At 41.2% G+C, this 19,829-nt stretch overlaps 2 protein-coding genes across 2 annotated transcripts in view; both read left to right on the top strand.

Moving 5' to 3' along the window:
* The first annotated feature begins 853 nt into the window (after positions 1-853).
* Positions 854-5,254, top strand: LOC121840075 (testis-expressed protein 52-like). The gene is made up of 4 exons (XM_042301618.1): positions 854-1,091; positions 1,777-2,774; positions 2,960-3,112; positions 4,714-5,254. The coding sequence occupies exons 2-4, from the start codon at positions 2,443-2,445 to the stop codon at positions 4,898-4,900; spliced, it is 672 nt and encodes a 223-aa protein (XP_042157552.1). The 5' UTR covers positions 854-1,091; positions 1,777-2,442; the 3' UTR covers positions 4,901-5,254.
* A 133-nt stretch (positions 5,255-5,387) lies between these two features.
* LOC112218666 (S-adenosylhomocysteine hydrolase-like protein 1) overlaps positions 5,388-19,829 on the top strand; it is a 36,502-nt gene continuing 22,060 nt past the window's right edge. The window contains exon 1 of the mRNA XM_042301615.1: positions 5,388-5,701. Coding sequence (XP_042157549.1) covers positions 5,441-5,701 — 261 coding nt within the window. The 5' untranslated portion in view covers positions 5,388-5,440. The remainder of the gene's footprint in view (positions 5,702-19,829) is intronic.

The following is a 19,829-nucleotide window of genomic DNA, read 5'->3' as shown; positions in this document are numbered from 1 at the left end:
CTACATAGTTCAACACGGCTCTGAGTTTGAGCAGCAAAGCCTTGTTGAACTATGTACGGTAGGTGTGTGAATGTCTATTGTATGATAGAGCTGCACATCTATAAATACAAATAAAGATATATAAATATACATTTATTTTAATCATCTAACCTAAATCCTAACCCATCTAACCCTAATCCAAGTCAGGATTGAATGTCATGTTTAGTGTTAAATGTTTAAGTTTACCTAGTCTTACCTTATCACATAACGCACAATATATGGACAGCAGAGAGAGAGAAAGAGAGAGAGAAGATTGGATGGACGGAAGGATGGAAGCACTCTGAGGAGAAGTGTAACCATTCCTGTTAGGCAAAGTGAGGGGGTAATGGGAGCTGAGCAACTAAGTTTCAGAAAAGCATGTCACAGAGACACACACTCATGCACGCGCCCTGCAGGCTGAAAGGCAGTGAGAATGAGGGATGAGAGGTAGCACAATGAAAAGGAATCTAGTGGAAAGGTCGTCATAGCAACATTGGGAGAGAAAACATTTGAGAGAGAAAACAAGCACTGCTTCCCGTTCTCTCATATTTTTCTCCTGCGTCTTTCCTTTCTTCATGTCTCTCCTCTCTTCAGATCTGCTCTCCTTCATATTTTTTAATTCTCGTATCCTTCCCTCTAGTGGTTAGAGCATTGGGCCAGTAACTGAAAGGTTGCTGGATCGAATCACCAAACTGACCAGGTGTCACGACTTCCGCTGAAGTTGGTCCCTCTCCTTGTTCGAGCGGTGTTCGGCGGTCGACTTCGCCGACCTTCTAGCCATCGCTGATCCATTTTTCATTTTCCATTGGTTTTGTCTTGTCTTCCATCACACCTGGTTCCAATCCCATCAATTATATGTTGTGTATTTAACCCTCTGTTCCCCCTCATGTCCTTGTTGGTGATCGTTTATTGTAAGTGTATGTGTACGTCTGTACTGGTGTGCGGCAGGTTGTTACCCATTGATTTTTATTATGTTTTCCGGTGGGTTTTTGGTAAATAAACTGCGCCGTTGGAAACAGTTATTTCTCTCCTGCGTCTGACTTCTCTGCCGCCAGTTCACACCCTTACACAAGGTAAAAACATGTTGTGCCCCTGAGCAAGGCAGTTAACCCAGTTGACAATGCATCTCATATTAATGAATGACATGATTGATACCATGATCTGATAATGTAGAATCATGATGGGTCTTTCTCACTCTGTTCTTTATATCCCTGTTTCTCTCTATCTATGTCTCTCTCACTTTCTATCTGTGTGTCTCTCAATCTTTCTATTCATGCGTGTCTGTCTCTGTGTGTGTCTGCCTCTCTTTCTCTCTGTGTTTCTCTGTCTCTCTAGCTCTCTCTCTGTGTCTCACTCCCTCTGTGTTTCTCTGTCTCTCTAGCTCTCTCTCTCTATGTATATCTCTGTCTCTCTCTCTCGCTTTCTCTGCCTCTGTCTCTCTTTTTCTGTGTCTGTCTCTCTGTGTGTGTCTGCCTCTCTTTCTCTCTGTGTTTCTCTGTCTCTCTAGCTCTCTCTCTGTGTCTCACTCCCTCTGTGTTTCTCTGTCTCTCTAGCTCTCTCTGTGTCTCACTCCCTCTGTGTTTCTCTGTCTCTCTCTCTCTCTCTATGTATATCTCTGTCTCTCTCTCTCTCTCTCTATGTATATCTCTGTCTCTCTCTCTGCCTCTGTCTCTTTCTGTGTGTCTGTCTCTGTGTGTGTGTGTGTGTGTGTGTGTATGTCTCTCTGTGTCTCTCTCATTTGAATTCTGTACACAACAGGTGTTCGCTGGACCGGGGAAGGCTCAAGGACTTATGAAACGCTCCCTACAGCACAGCTAAATGGTGCGGTGTGTGTGTGTTGTAAAGCTGCAGAGAGAGTGAGAATCTGCTGCCATGGCGACAGGCCCAGCAGTATCTTATAGCAACAGGTTGCTAGGCAGCCTGCATTGGTAGATGAGTTGGAAGCTTTTGTGAGTGCATTTGCATGTGTGCATTTGTAATGGATTGTTGAGTTCAGAGGAGTAAATCAAACGCATCAAGTTACATTGAGTTCTCTTTGGCCTTGTAGATTATGGTTGTTGATGCTATTTGACACAGCATTAAATCCAGTAAGGTTTTAATGTCCATAACATTGCAATGGTAGATTTTTCTCTTTAACCTTTTAATCTGAAACCTTAAACTTTAAACCCTCAGACTGTTGACAGCAAGCCCACCTCAGAAATGTTACAATCGGGTTACTTATATTTGCTTGTTGTTTTCTAGAATTAGAATTACATTATTCCATTTACTCTATATTTTTTTCAGTGACAGACAACAATGACCATGTTGCTATAGAAACATAGTGACTTCATCAGCCAGCAGCAACAGGTAATTGAACAGGTGTTGCTGTAGCTACAGAGTAGGAGAGTTCAGGCTAGTGTGAGAGGGGTGTTACTGTGCAGCAACATGGAGATGAGGTACCCAGGCTTCAAGCCTCGCCTGCAGCATCGTCTGGTCCTGCAGGGCCCTCCGAAAGGTACCGCCCACAAAGCCCAGGTCACCAACTCATTGGCCACTCCCAGGGAAACATTCTACTTGCCCCTCCCACCTACCCAACCTCGACTGGAGTTCTTGCACTGGGTGCAAGTGGAGAACAGCGAAGAGCAGGAGAAGAGGTGGAGGGATAGGGCTGAGAGGGAGCAGCGTAAGCCCCAGAGGGAGGCCAGCCTACCTCCTCCTTCCAGAATGGGCCCCCATACCTTGGCACGCTTCTTCTTCCAGTGGAGGGGGAGACCCAGGCAAGTTCAGCCCCATCCAGAAACAGGCCCTACCCATAGGCACTTCTTGTAGTATTCAGGGGTAGGGGTCGTTTTTGGATAGTTCCTTCAAGTTTATTTGCCAGTTGTTATAAATACATTGGAAATCTCAATGACGAGCTTTCACATAAAAAGAGTGCAGGACAAATATAGGTGTACATCCACAGGAACTGGAGCGGGGCCAGGGGGAGCCGAGCAGACTCACCCCAGGATGTGGACCCTGAGTGGGGGGAGAGAGAGAGGCTGCTCTGGCTCAGTCACCTGAGGGCTCCACCACTGGACAGCAAGGGCAACATACTGCCCCCTAGTGGCTTTAAACGGTAATCTTTGTAGAGATGTACAGGATATGCTGTTGTATATGTGTGGTTCAGACATGCTCAGTCTTAAAACAGTGAATAATTGTAGAATAGTCACAAATTCCTTTCTATATATGTGACTGAGCGGATCGATTCAGTCTTACTTAGCAAAATTAGAAATTGTGTTTTTTACAATGGATAAAAGAAGACTCAGAGAAAATGGTACATCGTACGCTATGGTTGAGGAACAATGGGAAAGTAATTCTGCTTTGAAAGTTGTAAACTTGTATCCTCACTTTTGAGAAAATGTCCGTTGAATATTTTGGTACCTACTGGAGAGCTCTTCTTTGTCTACACCCATTCAGCAACGTTCACAAACTCTTAAGCTTTAGCCCCACCCATCTCTTTAAGGGTTTATCCGAGCGTTCCTTCCTAACAACAGCAGTCAAGCACCCAAGCTAACTGGCTAATGTTGGCTAGCTTGCTAGCTACTTCCAGACATAAATGAGAGAACAGCGCACTGACCATTTTACTCACCCTATTGAAATGGATACTTGCATAGTGGAGTATTTTGTTAAGACATGTAGCTAGCTAGCTAAACAATGAACCATAATCCCAACTCATGAAGTTAGAACCCTGCATGAATCTGCAGGTAGCTAACAAACCAGGTTCAACGTTAGCTAGCTAACATTAGGCTATAACTAGCAAAGCAAATGGCTCTTATATACAAATAATATTACTACACAGATCACACACATAACATTAGCTAGCTAGCTAATAATACACTTTAACTTGAAATGAAAACAACTTTCTGTCAAAATTAGAAATGTGTAATAACTGAAAATGTAGCTAGCTAGTCTATCTTACCCGAATGGATGCTTCTCCCTGTCACGGATGCCACGGTTGCCCTTACTTAGTTTGAAGATGTAATCCGGAGACAGGTGTTATCTCCATCTCTTCAGCTATCATACTCTAATTCTACTGATTTCAAAACTTGGTCCTCCAGAAAGTGGAGAGCAACACTCATGCAGCTCTACTACACGATATATATATATATATATATATATATATATATAACACCTGCGTTAGACAGGATTACCTACACATACTGACCAGCTCAAATAGACAGAAGCTGCTACATGGCAGACCAATCCAAACTCATCTCTCGGCATGTCCATTATCTCAGCCAATAATGGCTAGCGGGAAGGTTGCTCCCCCTTTTTCTGTGGCTAAACCAACTAGGCTCGTAATTGAACAATTGTATTTGTATTTCAAATCAAATCAAATTGTATTAGTCACATGGGCCGAATACAGTGAAATGCTTACTTACGAGCCCCTAATTAACAATGCAGTTTTAAAAAATACAGATAAGAATAAGAAATAAAAGTAACAAGTAATTAAAGAACAGGAGTAAAATAACAATAGCCCATTTACAGATGGAATACAAGTTTGTTATTAAGGCACATGAAAGTTCACATGTTCCAGAAGGCATTTCTGCCCCAAAAAAATCATTTTGATAAAAATGTAAAAGTTTATGTTCTCCTGTGAAGTAGTGACGCGCGACATACGCCTAGTTTCCTGGAACAAGTCACATATGAGTTCGTGTGTGTGTTTGTGTGTTGAAGGCGTGGACGATATGGGCCACAGACAGAGGACCCTCAGACAGGAATGACACACACCTCCACCACACAAAGCCTGCCCCTGCCGCCTCTCCTCATGCTCCGCAGACACACCCTCTGCTACCGGTTACCTCGGAAACGACCCCCGGAGCACCTGAGTTGCCCCATGAAGGGCAGAGCAAAGACTTCCTGAACACTCACCCTGACAGTAAAGACTACTGACTATCTACATCATTGTCTGTGTTGCAACCTTCTTTTTGTTTAATAGATGGCAGTCCAGTGAACCTTTTCACTGGACTGCCATCCAGTGAGGGGTTGTTCAATGGAAATTCAATGGAAGTTACAAAGTAAATGTTTGGGCTGTGGGCCTAAATCCTTCATGTGGATGTAATCTGCCTCTCTGTGTGGCTATCATGACTACAGGGTTTACTGTAAACACATGTCACTGTGCCTTTTTCTTTGTGTGTTATGTGTTGAAAATGAACACATACTGGCAGAGTGAAATGGGTCATCAGGGTCACAAACAGACCGTCAAATCTGTCTTCATTTTGGAATGTGGAAGGTCATCATTTTCAAAGTCACCATAGTCATCACTTTGGGATGTGGAAGGTATGTGGGTACTTAGCATACTGGACAGACCATACTTCTGCTCAGACCCGCCCTTACCTATGTTTTTTTCATAGTTTCAAAAGAAGAGGTTATTTAGTTCAGTCACCACAACACCAGTCGAGTTATGGCAGAGAAATCTGAACAGACTGATGCTCCTTCTCCATATAAAGACCTAACCTTACCGGTCATGTTTCCCGAACTGCATAGAGAAGATGAGGGTGGTGCTACTACCTTCTCATCGTCGACATGCAACCCCAACCTGTGGAATATGTTGCATGCAGCCGAGACCAGATGGAGCGAGCAGTCTCAACCGTCCAACGGAAACGGGGCCGAGGTGTCCGTTGGGGCGGGAGAGACAGTGATCGAAGCGCTAAATATGGAGAGGGTGAGGATAAATCAATGACCTAGACTCGTGTCTTATCCTACTTTTACTGTGGGGGTTTGGGTTTTAACTTCAGTAGGCTACTACATGTGCTAGAAGGCGCATTCAACAGTTTGAGTTGCTCAATCAATGCAACTTTAGTTGGATAGTGTCCTACCATCTTGGCTGTGACAGCGAATCAATGTGTGATACGTCAAGGTTTGAAAGATGAAGGCAGTATCTGTTCAGATCTCAATTGCGACGATTAAAAGCATTATCAAAGGCAAATTCGTCTGCGCCAAGACATGCGCCAGCGTTAGACACCACCACGGCATATAATGTTGATCAAAAAAAATGTCGCGACCGCATGTTTCTGCAATGAGGCGTGCAGATCCGAACAGAGCGTCTGTAAATCTTGATGGTACTGTGACTGAAGTACATATAATGATAAATGTAAATGAGAAACGCGTTTAATATGTAGGGGGTTAGTTAGGCTATTGCTGGGACTAGAATACAAGGCTGTATACCAGGAGTTTCTAAAGTTATGACCCAAAAGGAACCAATCCACCTTGTGAAATATAGCTTGCAACCTGGTCTCAGCGAATTTAATAATTTTTCTGTACAAAAATCCGAGATACTCCAGTATGATGATATACGTTTCGTATTGGTATGTATTATTTTGTGGATTGTCATCACCATCATTTCGTATGATGTGTTACGAATTACAATTTGTATTATATTTTACGAATTTAAAAAACGTATACATATGTTACAAATTAGCAAAACATACAATATGTTACACATTTTCTAAACTATATATGATGAATTCTAGCTATGCCATTAATGTTAGCTAGCTCTATAATGGAAGCTGGGCTAGGGGTTAGGGTTAAGGTTAGGGCTAAATTTAGGAGTTAGATTAAAGGGTTAGGGAAGGGTTAGCTAACATGGTAAGTAGTTGCAAAGTAACTGAAAAGTAGCAAGTAGTTGAAAAGTTGCTAATTAGCTGAAGTTGTCTGTGATGAGATTCAAACTCACAACCTTTGGGTTGCTAGACATTTGTCATAAGCCCATCCATCTAACCCAACCAGACCTAATTTAGTTTTTGCCTTAAGTAACCATCTGTCTTATGTAACCTTACCGAACATAACATATCATATTAAATGGAGAATCTTGGCTTTATGTACAGAATAATATGAAATGCTCAGAGACCAGGTTGATATCAAGAATATTATGAATGGGGTAGCCAAGGTGGGGCACAGAACCAGTTTAGGGGGCCCATAACATTTGGAACCTTAATCGATGCAAGGTGGATTTGTTCAATATGTACTGAACAAAAATATAAATACAACATGCAAATAATTTCAAAGATTTTACTGAGTTACAGTTCATATAAGGAAATCAGTCAATAGAAATAAATAAATTAGGCCCTAATCAATGGATATCACATGACTGGGAATACAGATATGCATCGGTTGGTCACAGATACCTTTTTTTTTAAAGGTAGGGGCGTGGATCAGAAAACCAGTCAATATCTGGTTTGATCACCATTTGCCTCATGCAGCGCGACACATCTCCTTTGGATGGAGTTGGTCAGGCTGTAATTTGTGGCCTGTGGAATATTGTCGAGCTCCTCTTCAATGGCTGTGTGAAGTTTCTGGATATTGGTGGGAACTGGAACACGCTGTCAAACACGTTGATCCAGAGCATCCCAAACATGCTCAATGGATGACATAACTAGTGAGTTTGCAGGCCATGGAAGAACTGGGACATTTTCAGCTTCCAGAAATTGTGTACAGATCCTTGCGACATGGGGCTGTGCAGTACCATGCTGAAACATGAGGTGATGGCAGCAGATGAATGGCACGACAATGGGTCTCAGGATCTCATCACGGTGTCTCTGTGCTTTCAAATGGCCATCAATAAAACACAATTGAGTTTGTTGTCAATAACTTATGCCTTCCCATACCATAAGCCCACCGCAACCATGGGGCACTCTGTTCACAACGTTGACATCAGCAAACCGCTCGCCCACAAGACGGCATACACGTGGTCTGCAGTTGTGAGGCCGGTTGGACGTGCTGCAAAATTCTCTGAAAAAATGTTCGAGGTGGCTTATCGTAGAGAAATTCACATTAAATTATCCGGCAACTGCTCAGGTGGACTTTCCTGCAGTCAGCAAACTATCCCTCAAAACTTGAAACATCTGTGGCATTGTGTTCTGTGACAAAACTGCACATTTTAGGGTGCTCTTTTATTGTCCCCAGCACATGAGGCACCCTTGTTATGATCATGCTGTTTAACCCGCTACGGTCGATGTCCGCTCCCCTGGGGAAATCTATTTTGCATAATAATAAAATCTGCATAAAAATCTGTTAATTTTAGCTAGAGATATGTATTTTTTGCGTTGGATACATCTTAATCCACTGCATCCGCCTGTGTTGCACTTATGCATCTGTGGTGAAAGGTAACACAACTAGAGTGGTGTTTGTCAGACCATGAGACATTCCGAAAATCGGCTTTTCTCAAAATGGTCTGTAGCGTCAGAACAGTTTGAGCTACACACTAATATGACCCCTCTATGGAAAGGGTAGACACACACGTACATGTCGGTTTTGCTCACATTACTCGTCTGAAGGTCCCACTGTACAAATGGAAAAAATATATGGAAGTATATACTGTATTCTGACCCCTTCACTTTTTCCATATTTTGTTACGTTACAGCCTTATCCAAAATGGATTCAATTGTTTTTCCCCTCGTCAGTCTACACACAATACCCCATAATGACTTAAGCAAACAGAGGTTTTTAGATTTTTTTTACAAATCTATTAAATAGAAAAACATTTAATATTATATTTACACAAGTATTCAGAGTACTCAGTACTTTGTTGAAGCACCTTTGGCAGCGATTACAGCCTCAAGTCTTCTTGGGTATGATGCTACAAGCCTGGCACACTTGTATTTGGGGAGTTCCTCCCATTCTTCTCTGTAGATCCTCACAAGCTCTGTCAGGTTGAATGGGGAGCATTCTTGGGGACCTTCAATGCTGCAGAAATGTTTTGGTACCCTTCCCCAGATCTGTGCCTTACTAACACTATCCTGTCTCGGAGTTCTACGGAGACTTCCTTTGACCTCATGGCTTGGTTTTTGCTCTGACATACACTGTCAACTGTGGGACCTTATATAGACAGGTGTGTACCTTTCTAAATCATGTCCAATCAATTGAATTTACACCAATCAAATTGTAGAAACATCTCAAGAATGATCAACGGAAACAGGAGGCACCTGAGCTCAATTTAGAGTCTCATAGCAAAGAGTGAATAGTTATGTAAATAAAGTATTTCTGTTTTTAATTTTTAATACATTTTTAATACATGTTTTCACTTTGTCACTATGGGGAATTGTGTGGAGATTGCTTAGAATTGTTATTTATTTAATACTTTTTTTAATAAGGCTGTACCGTAACAAAATGTGGGAAGAGTCAAGGGGTCTGAATACTTTCCGAAGACACTGTATATAGACAGTTTAGTGCCAAAAATAAGGGGTTAAATACACGTACAAAAAAAATAACAAATGTTTCCTGAGCTTTCTTATATCGCTCAGATATAGGACAGACACTTTAGGACAAACTTCCTTTACATTTTGTGGGTGGACTATCTTTTCCATGTAGTGAATCTGTTATTCAATGCGTTTAAATGGTCTAGTAGCAGTAAGGCCAAAAATTCCTTTTCATCAATACATTTTTTATATATAGTTTTTATACTTCAAGGGGTCTTCAAATTCCAAATCAAATAGCAAAATGATCATTGGTATGACCTTCTTAAAACAATTCCATATAGTTTAGTAGAACCCCCAGGCTTAGACAAGGCTTAGACTCTTATGGGTAATCAGTTTCTTGATATGCCGCACCTGTCAGGTGGATGGATTACTCTCACTAACAGGGATGTAAACACATTTGAGAGAAATAAGCTTTTTGTGTGTTTGGAACATTTCTGGGATCTTTTAGTTCAGCTCATGAACCATGGGACCTACACTACATGTTGTGTTTATATTTTTGTTCAGTGTAGCAAATATTTGATTTAATTTATTTTATTTGACCTTTATTTAACTAGGCAACCTTTAAATAGGCAAGTCAATCTATGGGGGCCATACATTTTTAAGCCTATATTCATTATAAGCCTTCAATGAGAGGCAAGGTGATGTTGCACAGAGAATATTCATAAGCTGGCATAGAAAGGTTGTTTAAAGGTTGTGAACATGTACTAGGTTAGTTTGGTGACATTCAGAGGGTGCGAGAGTGACCAACTTCATGAGGTAAACACACCACACCCACACTTCATTAGGTAAGCTATACTGAGAGTCTGGGCCTTCAGAAAAACAGGTTCACTCTGAAAACTTTGAAGGTCAGAGTGTGCAGCTATTGTCACCTACACCTTATTTATATAGGCTTTATTTGTGTGCGTGTTCAGGTCAGTTACAGTTTCTCCATCTACTAAGCCCTACCAAAATAAAGTGTGCTGCTGTTCTCCACACTGACATGATTTTCTCTACCTGTCCTGAGCACTCTCTCTACTGGTTCAGTCCCACACTAGTAGCAGCCGTGCATCTGCATTAGTGGAGGCTGTTGAGGGGAGGACACGCCGAAGTACTAACCATACTTCGGGGTGGCAGGGTAGCCTAGTGGTTAGAGTGTTGAACTAGTAACCGGAAGGTTGCAAGTTCAAAACCCCTGAGCTGACAAGGTACAAATCTGTCGTTCTGCCCCTGAACAGACAGTTAACCCACTGTTCCTAGGCCATCATTGAAAATAAGAATTTGTTCTTAACTGACTTGCCTAGTTAAATAAAGGTAAAATAAAATACTATTTGTGATGTAAATGGAGTAAATAGAATGCTTATTGGTCAATGTATGGGTATAGTTAGTATGGCAAAAGTTCCCAGATGTCGTACTGCATTAGCCAAAATATGAAGTATACAAGCAGTGGATACTATTTCCATGCTTTTAGGGCCCATAATGCAATTCTTCAGAAAGTGGGCGTGGCTTCATATCATTTTCAGATTTGAAGAAAATGGCAGAAAATATGCAGCCTAAGTCCAATGAGAGCGGATACAAATGAATTGCTTTAACTAATTATGACAAATGTTAAGAAAATGTTGAGCAATGTAATAAAGTAATGACTTTTCAAGTAAGTTACCTTACAACTTATGTTGGCTGACAATTTGTTAGCTATGCTATCCTTACGAACTACATAGCATATCATTACAGCAGTATGTACCCGTATGTTAGCTATCTACCTAACGTTAGTTGACTACTAATACAACAAACTTGACACTATATTAAATACAGTGGCAAGAAAAAGTAAGTGAACCCTTTGGAATTACTTGGATTTCTGCATAAATTGGTCATCAAATTTGTTCTGATCTTCATCATATCACAACAATAGACAAACATAGTGTGCTTAAACTAACGACACAAATTATTGTATTTTTCTTGTCTATATTGAATACATAATTTAAACATTCACCGTGTAGGTGGGAAAAAGTATGTGAAACCCTAGGCTAATGACTTCTCCAAAAGCTAATTGGAGTCAAAACTCATGCCTCAAACAAAAGAGATCTCAGAAGACCTAAGATTAATAATTGAAGACTTGTATAAAGCTGGAAAGGGTTACAAAAGTATCTATAAAATCCTTGCTGTTCATCAGTCCACAGTAAGACAAATTGTCTATAAATAGAGAAAGTTCAGCACTGTTGCTACTCTCCCTAGGAGTGGCCCTTCTGCAAAGATGACTGCAAGAGCACAGCGCAGAATGTTCAATGAGGTTAAGAAAAATCCTAGTGTCAGCTAAAGACTTACAGAAATCTCTGGAACATGCTAACATCTCTGTTGATGAGTCTACGATACGTAAAACACTAAACAAGAATGGTGTTCATGGGAGGACACCACGGAAGAAGCCACTGCTGTCCAAAAAAAACATTGCTGCACATCTGAAGTTTGCAAAAGTTCATCTGGATGTTCCAAGGTGCTACTGGCAAAATATTCGGTGGACAGATAAAACTACAGTTGAGTTGTTTGGAAGGAACACACAACACTATGTGTGGAGAAAAAAAGGCACATCACACCAACATCAAAACCTCATGCCAACGGTAAAGTATAGTGGAGGGAGCATCATGTTTTGGGGCTGCTTTGCTGCCTCAGGGCCTGGACAGCTTGCTATCATCGATGGAAAAATGAATTCCCAAGTTTATCAAAACATTTTGCAGGAGAATGTTAGGCTGTCTGCCAATTGAAACTCAACAGAAGTTGGGTGATGCAACAGGACAACAACCCAAAACACAGAAGTAAATCAACAAGAGAATGGCTTCAACAGAAGAAAATACGCCTTCTGGAGTGGTCCAATCAGAGTCCTGACCTCAACCTGATTGAGATGCTGTGGCATGACCTCAACAGAGCAGTTCACACCAGACATCCCAATAATATTACTGAACTGAAACAGTTTTGTAAAGAGGAATGGTCCAAAATTCCTCCTGACTGTTGTGCAGGTCTGATCTGCAACTACAGAAAAAGTTCATTTGAAGTTATTGCTTCCGAAGGTGGGTCACCAGTTATTAAATCCAAGGGTTCACATATTTTTCCCACCCTGCACTGTGAATGTTTACACGGTGTGTTCAATAAAGACATGAAGATGTCTAATTGTTTGTGTATTATTTGTTTAAACAGACTGTGTTTGTCTATTGTTGTGACCTAGATGAAGATCAGATCAAATTTTATGAACAATCTATGCAGAAATCCAGGTATTTCCAAAGGGTTCACATACTTTTTCTTGCCACTCTATATGCTATCTAGCTAACTATCCAATGTGTATTGACCTGATTAACCCTGTAATTCTTAGTTTATCTAAGTGGTATAGTCGTTGTGTGTTCTCAATGGACATTCTGTTGCTTTCGTAAATTTGCTATGGCTATCTACTCCGATTTCAGAGCACTCTCGTCTGTGTGTACTAGAGCGCAGAATAACTGATGAATTTATGAACACTCAACACCCGTTGAATATGGCCGGTGTCAGTAATCATCAGCATAATAAAGTAATTAAATTGTTGCCAGCAGCACAGTTACAGTCATCAACGCTCTGGATAACATGAAAACTACCTAACCATCTCTGCTAGGGCGAGTAAAATGGTAAGAGTGAGGTGTTCTCTTATTTGTGTCTGGAAGTAGCTAGGCAACGTTAGCCTGTTAGCTTGGGTGCTTGACTGCCGTTGTGAGGTCCAGTGTGTGCTCTGAACGCTCCGAGAGCGAAACGCTCTGAATTTACAAACGGACAATCTGACAATGCTCTGAATTTACGAATGCCTAGAGGGCCTTCTGGTACTCCAGATTAAGAACACACCCAAAGTCATAAAATGTCTAGCTAGTAATGTGTTATGCTATAAAGCTAGCAAGAGGTTTCATAGCAACAGCATCAACTTCTGGTAGACAGGCGAAGCTCTAGTACGCTCAACTGAAAGGATACAGTTTGTTTACAGTGTACTAAAATGTATTAGTATATAGTATGTAGTATATTCTCATTAAGTATGTAGTATACAGAATGTTAGTATTGGTATTCGAACACAGCTCTACTGTTTCATGTATTTGATACCATTCCACCTATTCCGCTCCAGCCTTTACCACGAGCCTGTCCTCCCCAATTAAGGTGCCACCAGCCTCCTGTGATTTGCATACCCTTATTCTGTTCATCATCACCCTGCCAGTAGCCAGTGTTGTATATATACCAGGTTGTACCTTTCGTACCGCATGGCTAACTTTAGTTGTATGCACAAAACATCATGGGAGTTTTGTGTTTAAATGATCAGGTTCATATAAATGGTTGAACTGAATTCCTCTTTCCCTTCTCATCATTACTGAATTGTTATAAAGACGTGGCTATGAAACCCACAAGACATAACAAAATATTGGCAACAAATAAGTCTGAACCGACAGTGGTTATTCTGTCCAGAAGAAGTCTGTTTTAACATGTTTAAAACAAAAACAATTCTGCGGTACAGTCTAGACTAGTGGTAGCACCGTGTATCGCTAGCAGATACAAGTTCATGCATAATCAAGCTAGCTAAGAGAGAGAGTTAGCATCGTCAGGGACGGCAGAAAATCATTTGAGACGAGCGTTGGAGCGAGAAAACAACGTGCTTAAAAAGGGATGAATATACAGTGGGTAAAGGAAAGGACATTTATTCAACTTTGAAGATGAACTTTGGAATTAAAAACTGGTAAACAAGCAAACTTGAGGAGGAAACGTCAGTGAGTGAAGTGAATGCATATCACGTGACTGAGGAAAATGTTGCTGTGGCAGAACAGAACGTTGCCGTGGTTGAGGACAATATTAAAGTGAGTGACAATCAGGAAGGATTATTGAGAAACAAAAAATGTCTGGAATTGTTGGAAACATTGTACAGTTGGATGAAAGCATTGAACACCGGAATTTATATCAAGAACGGTTGGAAAATTTTGTTCTTGCAAATTACAATTGATGAGGACAAAATTGTGCCAAATTTGTTTTGTGTAATGGGGTCGAAGGCATTTAATTTATTAGTAGCCTGCTACAGACAGGCCAGGTAATAAGACATATGGGGACATCGTAGAAATAATGAAAGGACACTTTTCACCAAAGCCACTAGTTATTGCTGAAAGGTTAACGTTCCACAGAATAAATCAGGAAGAGGGAAAATCAGTGACAATGTTTGCTGACAGAGCACAGTGAGTTTAATGATGTCCCAAATGACACCATTAGAGACAGACTAGTATGTAGGCTACGCAGTGAAGTTACACAAAAGAGACTATTGACTGAAAGTAATCTGACCTTGGCAAAGGTCATTGAATTTAGTGTGTGCAAAAGGTATTGAATTCAGTGCCTTCAGAAAGTATTCATACCCCTTGACTTATTCCACATGTTGTTGAGTTACAGCTTGATTTCAAAATAGGTAAAATAAAATACAAAAATTATCCAGCTATACACATTACCCCATAATGACAAAGTCATTTTTTAAACATTTTAGAAAATGTATTGAAAATGAAATGCAGAAATACTTAATTTACATAAGTGTTGACACCGCTATTTCAATACTTTGTAGAAGCACCTTTGGTGGTTATTACAGATTTGAGTTGTTTTGGGGATTTTCTCCCATTCTTCAATGGGATTCAAGTCTGGGCTTTGGCTGGGCTACTCAAGGACTTTAACATTCTTGTTCTGAAGCCATTCCAGCATTGCTTTGGCTGTATGCTTAGGATCGTTTTCCTGTTGGAACATAAATCTTCACCCCCAGTCTAAGGTCGTTTGCACTAAAAAGCAGGTTCTCATAAAGGATTTGCATGTATTTGGTTCCATTCATTGTTCCTCCGCTGAAAAGCATCCCCATAGCATGATGCTCCACCGCCCTGTTTCACGTTAGGGATGGTGTTAGATGGGTGATTAGCTGTGCCTGGTTTTCTCAGGCCAAAGAGTTTAATTTTGTCTCATCTCATCTCATCAAGGAATATTTTGTCTTATGTTCTCGGAGTCGTTCACATGCCTTTTTTCATTTTGTTATTGACCAAATACTTATTTTCCACCATAATTTGCAAATAAATTCATTAAAAATCCTACAATGTGATTTTCTGGATTTTTTTTCTTCTCATTTTGTCTGTCATAGTTGAAGTGTACCTATGATGAAAATTACAGGCCTCTCTCATCTTTTTAAGTGGGAACTTAACTTAAGAACTTGCACAATTGGTGGCTGACAATACTTTTTTGCCCCACTGTATATACCTTATCACAATTATTTTACAGCCAGTTACTGGGACGTCATGGTATAGTTTCTGCTTTGACATGCACTGTCAACTGTGGGACCTTATATGAACAGGTGTGTTTTTTCTAAATCATGTCCAAACAATTTATTTGGCCATAGGTGAACGCCAATCAAGTTGTAGTGACATCTCAAGGATGATCAAAGGAAATTGGATGCACCTGAGCTCAATTTGGAGTGTTATCGAAAAGGGGTGGGTATACTTATGTAAATGAGATATTTCTGCATTTCATCATTCTTTTACATCAAAACTGTCTAAAACATCCCAAAAACATTCCTTACCCCAGGATACTTCAACTGGTGACTATCCAGGAGAATAAAAAAAAGGATCACTGTTTCTGCATAAATCTGGTAGATTCATTGATGGGACAAGTAAAGAATCGCCTTACTCAGAGCTTTGTCGAAAAGCAGGTTTGGATTTTGTATTTATGGGGAGTTGTGTAGATGGGTGAGAATTATTATTTGTAATCTATTTTGAATTCAAGCTGTATGACTACTTTCTGAAGGCATTATAGCTGAAAAAGGGGCTCAGCAGTTGAGTTCATCAGGGCGAGTGTACGGAGTTGCAACTGAAAATCAGCGACTGGGGAATAGGGACACACTTCCGCTGAGGGAAGTTTCAGGTTTCAAGTTCTATTAGTCGTATGTACAGGGTACACATATTATACACCGACCAACAAGCTCAGGGCCCTGGGTCTGAAACCCTCCCTGTATAACTGGGTCCTGGACTTCCTGACGGGCCAACCCCAAGTGGTGAATGTAGGCAACAACATCTCTGCCATGCTGATCCTCAACACGAGGGCCCCACAAGGGGGTGCATGCTCAGCCGCCTCCTGTACTCCCTGTTCACCCATGACTGCGCGTCCACGTACGTTTCCAACTCAATCATCAAGTTTGCTGATGACACAGCAGTGGTAGGCCTGATTACCAACAATAATGAGACAGCCTACAGGGAGGAGGTGAGAGCCGTGGCAGAGTGGTGCCAGGAAAATAGCCTCTCCCTCAATGTCAACACAATGAAGGAGCTGATCGTGGACTACAGGAGACAGCAGAGAGAGCACACCCCCATCCACATTGAAGGGCTTCAAGTTCCTTAGTGTGCACATCACTGATGACCTGAAATTGTCCCTTCATTCAGACAGTGACGTGAAGAAGGTGCAACAGCCCCTCTTCAACCTCAGGAGGCTGAAGAAATTTGGCTTGGCCTTTAAGGCCCTCACATTCTACAAATGCACTATTGAGAGCATCCTGTCTGTCTATATCACCACCTGGCACAGCAATTGGACCTTCTGCAACTGTAGGGCTCTCCAGAGAGTAGTGCCGTTACCCCAACGCATCATCAGGGGCAGTCAGCACAACTCATCATCAGGAGCATACTGCCTGCCCTCACAGGAAGACCAGGAAGATCATCAATGACCTCAGCCACCCGAGCCATGGCCTGTTCACCCCGCTACCATCTAGAAGGAGGAGACAGTACAGGTGCATCAAAGCTGAGTCCGAGAGACTAATACAGCTTTTATCTCCAGGCCATCAGACTGTTAAAAAGGCCCCAATATCCGGCTTCCACCCAGTACCCAGCCCTGCACATTAGAGCCGGCTTTACCCTATGTACAGAGTCATTGAACACTGGTCACTTGAATTATGTTTACATACTGCTTTACCCACTTTGTATGTACTGAGTATTCGGAAAGTATTCAGATTTTGTAACATTACAGCCTTATTCTAAAATGTATTAAATGTTTTGTTTCCCTCGTCAATCTATGCACAATAACCCATAATGACAAAGCAACAAAAAAAAACGTTTTTTAGAAATGTTTGCAAATATACTAATAATAAAACTGAAATATCACATTTACATAAGTTTTCAGACACATTACTCAGTACTTTGTTGAAGTATTTGGCAGCAATTACAGCCTTGAGTCTTTTGGGGGGCAGGTTTAGGGTGATTAAATATGAAGAGCGGGTGGGTGATGGGCGGGTTGAATAAAGAGAAAACAATACAATCCATAAATGTAGCCTATCATTCTGGTGCGATTTATATCGATAGGCCACATAGAAGTTTTTTGTTTAATTATTTTAGGCTATCTGGTATTAGTGTGTAAACCTAACTGTAAAGCGTGCCAAATAGCTACACGCAAATCGCCAAATTATTTTTGGAATGGCCAGAAATCCATGGATATCTATCCATGGAGCCAAAAATGACAATGTCAGAGTTTAATTCAATAAGAGAAAAGCTGTGAAATGGAGAGTTGAAAATAAAGAGAAGGGAGGGCTAGAAAAGTAATGTTTTTGGAAAGATTTGGTGAAGTGGTAAAAGAGGATGATAGCAGTGATATGTGTAATGATTGTGAGGCGCTGTAGGCCCACAAATTTGTCAGTCGCATTTCTTGCAGTAAAGGGAAATTCCAAATGTAGGCAAAATTTTGACTCTGGAACAGGAGTGAAGAAATATGATTTCTTTCTTTCAGCATTTTGAGAGAATTCGAATGAGCAGTTAGATACCGTCTGTAGAGATCCTATCTTTATTAGCATCATAAAAGCTGATACTAGGCTATTTCAACCACAAAAATATAACATTTTATCAGAAACGTGTTGGGTCTTTTTCACAGCTCTCATTTTCACAGCTTTCAGCAAAATTAACCTCTGCCAAGCCTATTTTTGCACAGAAAATCTTTCAAATTATTTTTTTGCCCTGTCCGTAAAAGTCTTTGCTTCACGAAAGAAGCAGAGATGACAGGGAAAACTTTACCGATGTCAACTAGATGGAAGCATTAATTCTATCGATTTATGTCATTCTGGTGAGCAAGGGTTTAGCCTATTTAGTCTTCTAGGGCAACATGTAGGCCTTATGACAGAAGAGAAGCTGCTTGTATCTAATTATAGACTACTTGACTAACAAATAGCCTACCAAAATGTATGCAGATAAATATATAAATCAGGCCCAAAAAAATCTTGCACCCCCTGTCAAATCATTCTACCTTCCCCGACTAGCCTACAGCGCATTTTCTGTATTAGCGGGTTAAAGTCGAGTGCAGGCTTCAGATTTTCACTTTATCACATATAGGCCTAGTAAGCAGTTGTGGGTGGGTTGTTAGCAATTCCGGGCGGTTGCGGGTGTACAAACAGCTGACCCACACACCACTAATCTCTTGTGTAAGACACAGTCTACAAAAATACACTGAAACACCGACTTCAGCCAGTCCACATCGTGTTAAAGACTTACACAGGTGAATCTGTCACTGTGAGAGGCATCACTGATGTCACAGTTCAGTTAAATGGAAAACTGAAAAGCTGCCACTATGTCGTGAAAGGAGACTATCCATCACTACGGGGACGTTTGTGGCTGGAGAAAAATCACAATAAACATCAGTGCGTACAATGACATATGAAGACACAGGTCTACCCGCCAATAAACATGGAGATGTATTTAATGGAGTGCTGGGTAGCATGAAAGACATTACAGTGAAGCAAACTAACATTTCTGAAAGCACAACTCGTACCTTATGCTATCGGACCAAAAGTCGAGGCTGACTTGGACACTTTAGTCAAGAACAAAGTCCTGGAGCCCATCAGTATGGGTGAATTGGCAACACTCATCGTACGAAGGATGGTGGAATCAGGATATGTGGAGACTTTAATTACACAGTTAACCCTGTGTTGTCCGCTGAGCAGTATCTTCTACCACACATCATTGACCTTTTCCCGGGTTTATCTGGGGGTCAAAGTTCAGCAAAATCAACCTCTGTCAAGCCTACTTGCAGATGTATGTGGATGAAAAGTCAAAGGAGTACAATGCTACCTTAATGACATCCTCGTTACTGGAAAGGACGAAGAGGACCATCTCCTGAACTTGGATGTGACCTTACAGAGACTTAAGGACTATGGACTGCGAGTTTGTAAGGACATCTGTGCATTCTTCTAATCATTGGTTGAATACCTCGGACACGTCATCGACGCCACGGGCCTTCACACGCCTCCGTCCAAGGTCAAGGCTATCTTGGACGCCCCAGCTCCACAGAACATGAGCAAACTACCTTTTTTTCCCTGGGGTTACTGATTTTCAACGGACGCTTTCTCCCAAACTTAGCAACAAAGCTGATGCTGCTACATCAGTTGCTTTGTCAGGACCAAACATGGAAGTCAACAGAACAATGTGAGGAAGCATTTTTGAAAACCAAGTAAACTCTCCTAAAATCTGAGCCACTGACGCACTTTGAACCGTCATTGCCCATCCAACTACCTTGTGATGCTAGTCCATATGGTGTAGGTGCAGTCGTGTACCATATCATGCCTTCCGGTGAAGAGATACCGACCACTTT

Source organism: Oncorhynchus tshawytscha, linkage group LG19 (genome assembly GCF_018296145.1).
Source record: "Oncorhynchus tshawytscha isolate Ot180627B linkage group LG19, Otsh_v2.0, whole genome shotgun sequence".
NCBI lineage: Eukaryota > Metazoa > Chordata > Actinopteri > Salmoniformes > Salmonidae > Oncorhynchus > Oncorhynchus tshawytscha.
This window is presented reverse-complemented; position numbering and strand designations above follow the sequence as displayed.

What these genes read in the sequence shown, in the direction of transcription:
- LOC121840075 (XM_042301618.1), top strand. Translation starts at nt 2,443, where the DNA reads ATGGAGATGAGGTACCCAGGCTTCAAGCCTCGCCTGCAGCATCGTCTG. An exon ending in CAGTGGAGGGGGAGACCCAG is followed by an intron (nt 2,775 to 2,959) that starts GCAAGTTCAGCC and finishes GTACATCCACAG; the next exon opens with GAACTGGAGCGGGGCCAGGG. An exon ending in CCCCCTAGTGGCTTTAAACG is followed by an intron (nt 3,113 to 4,713) that starts GTAATCTTTGTA and finishes TGTGTGTTGAAG; the next exon opens with GCGTGGACGATATGGGCCAC.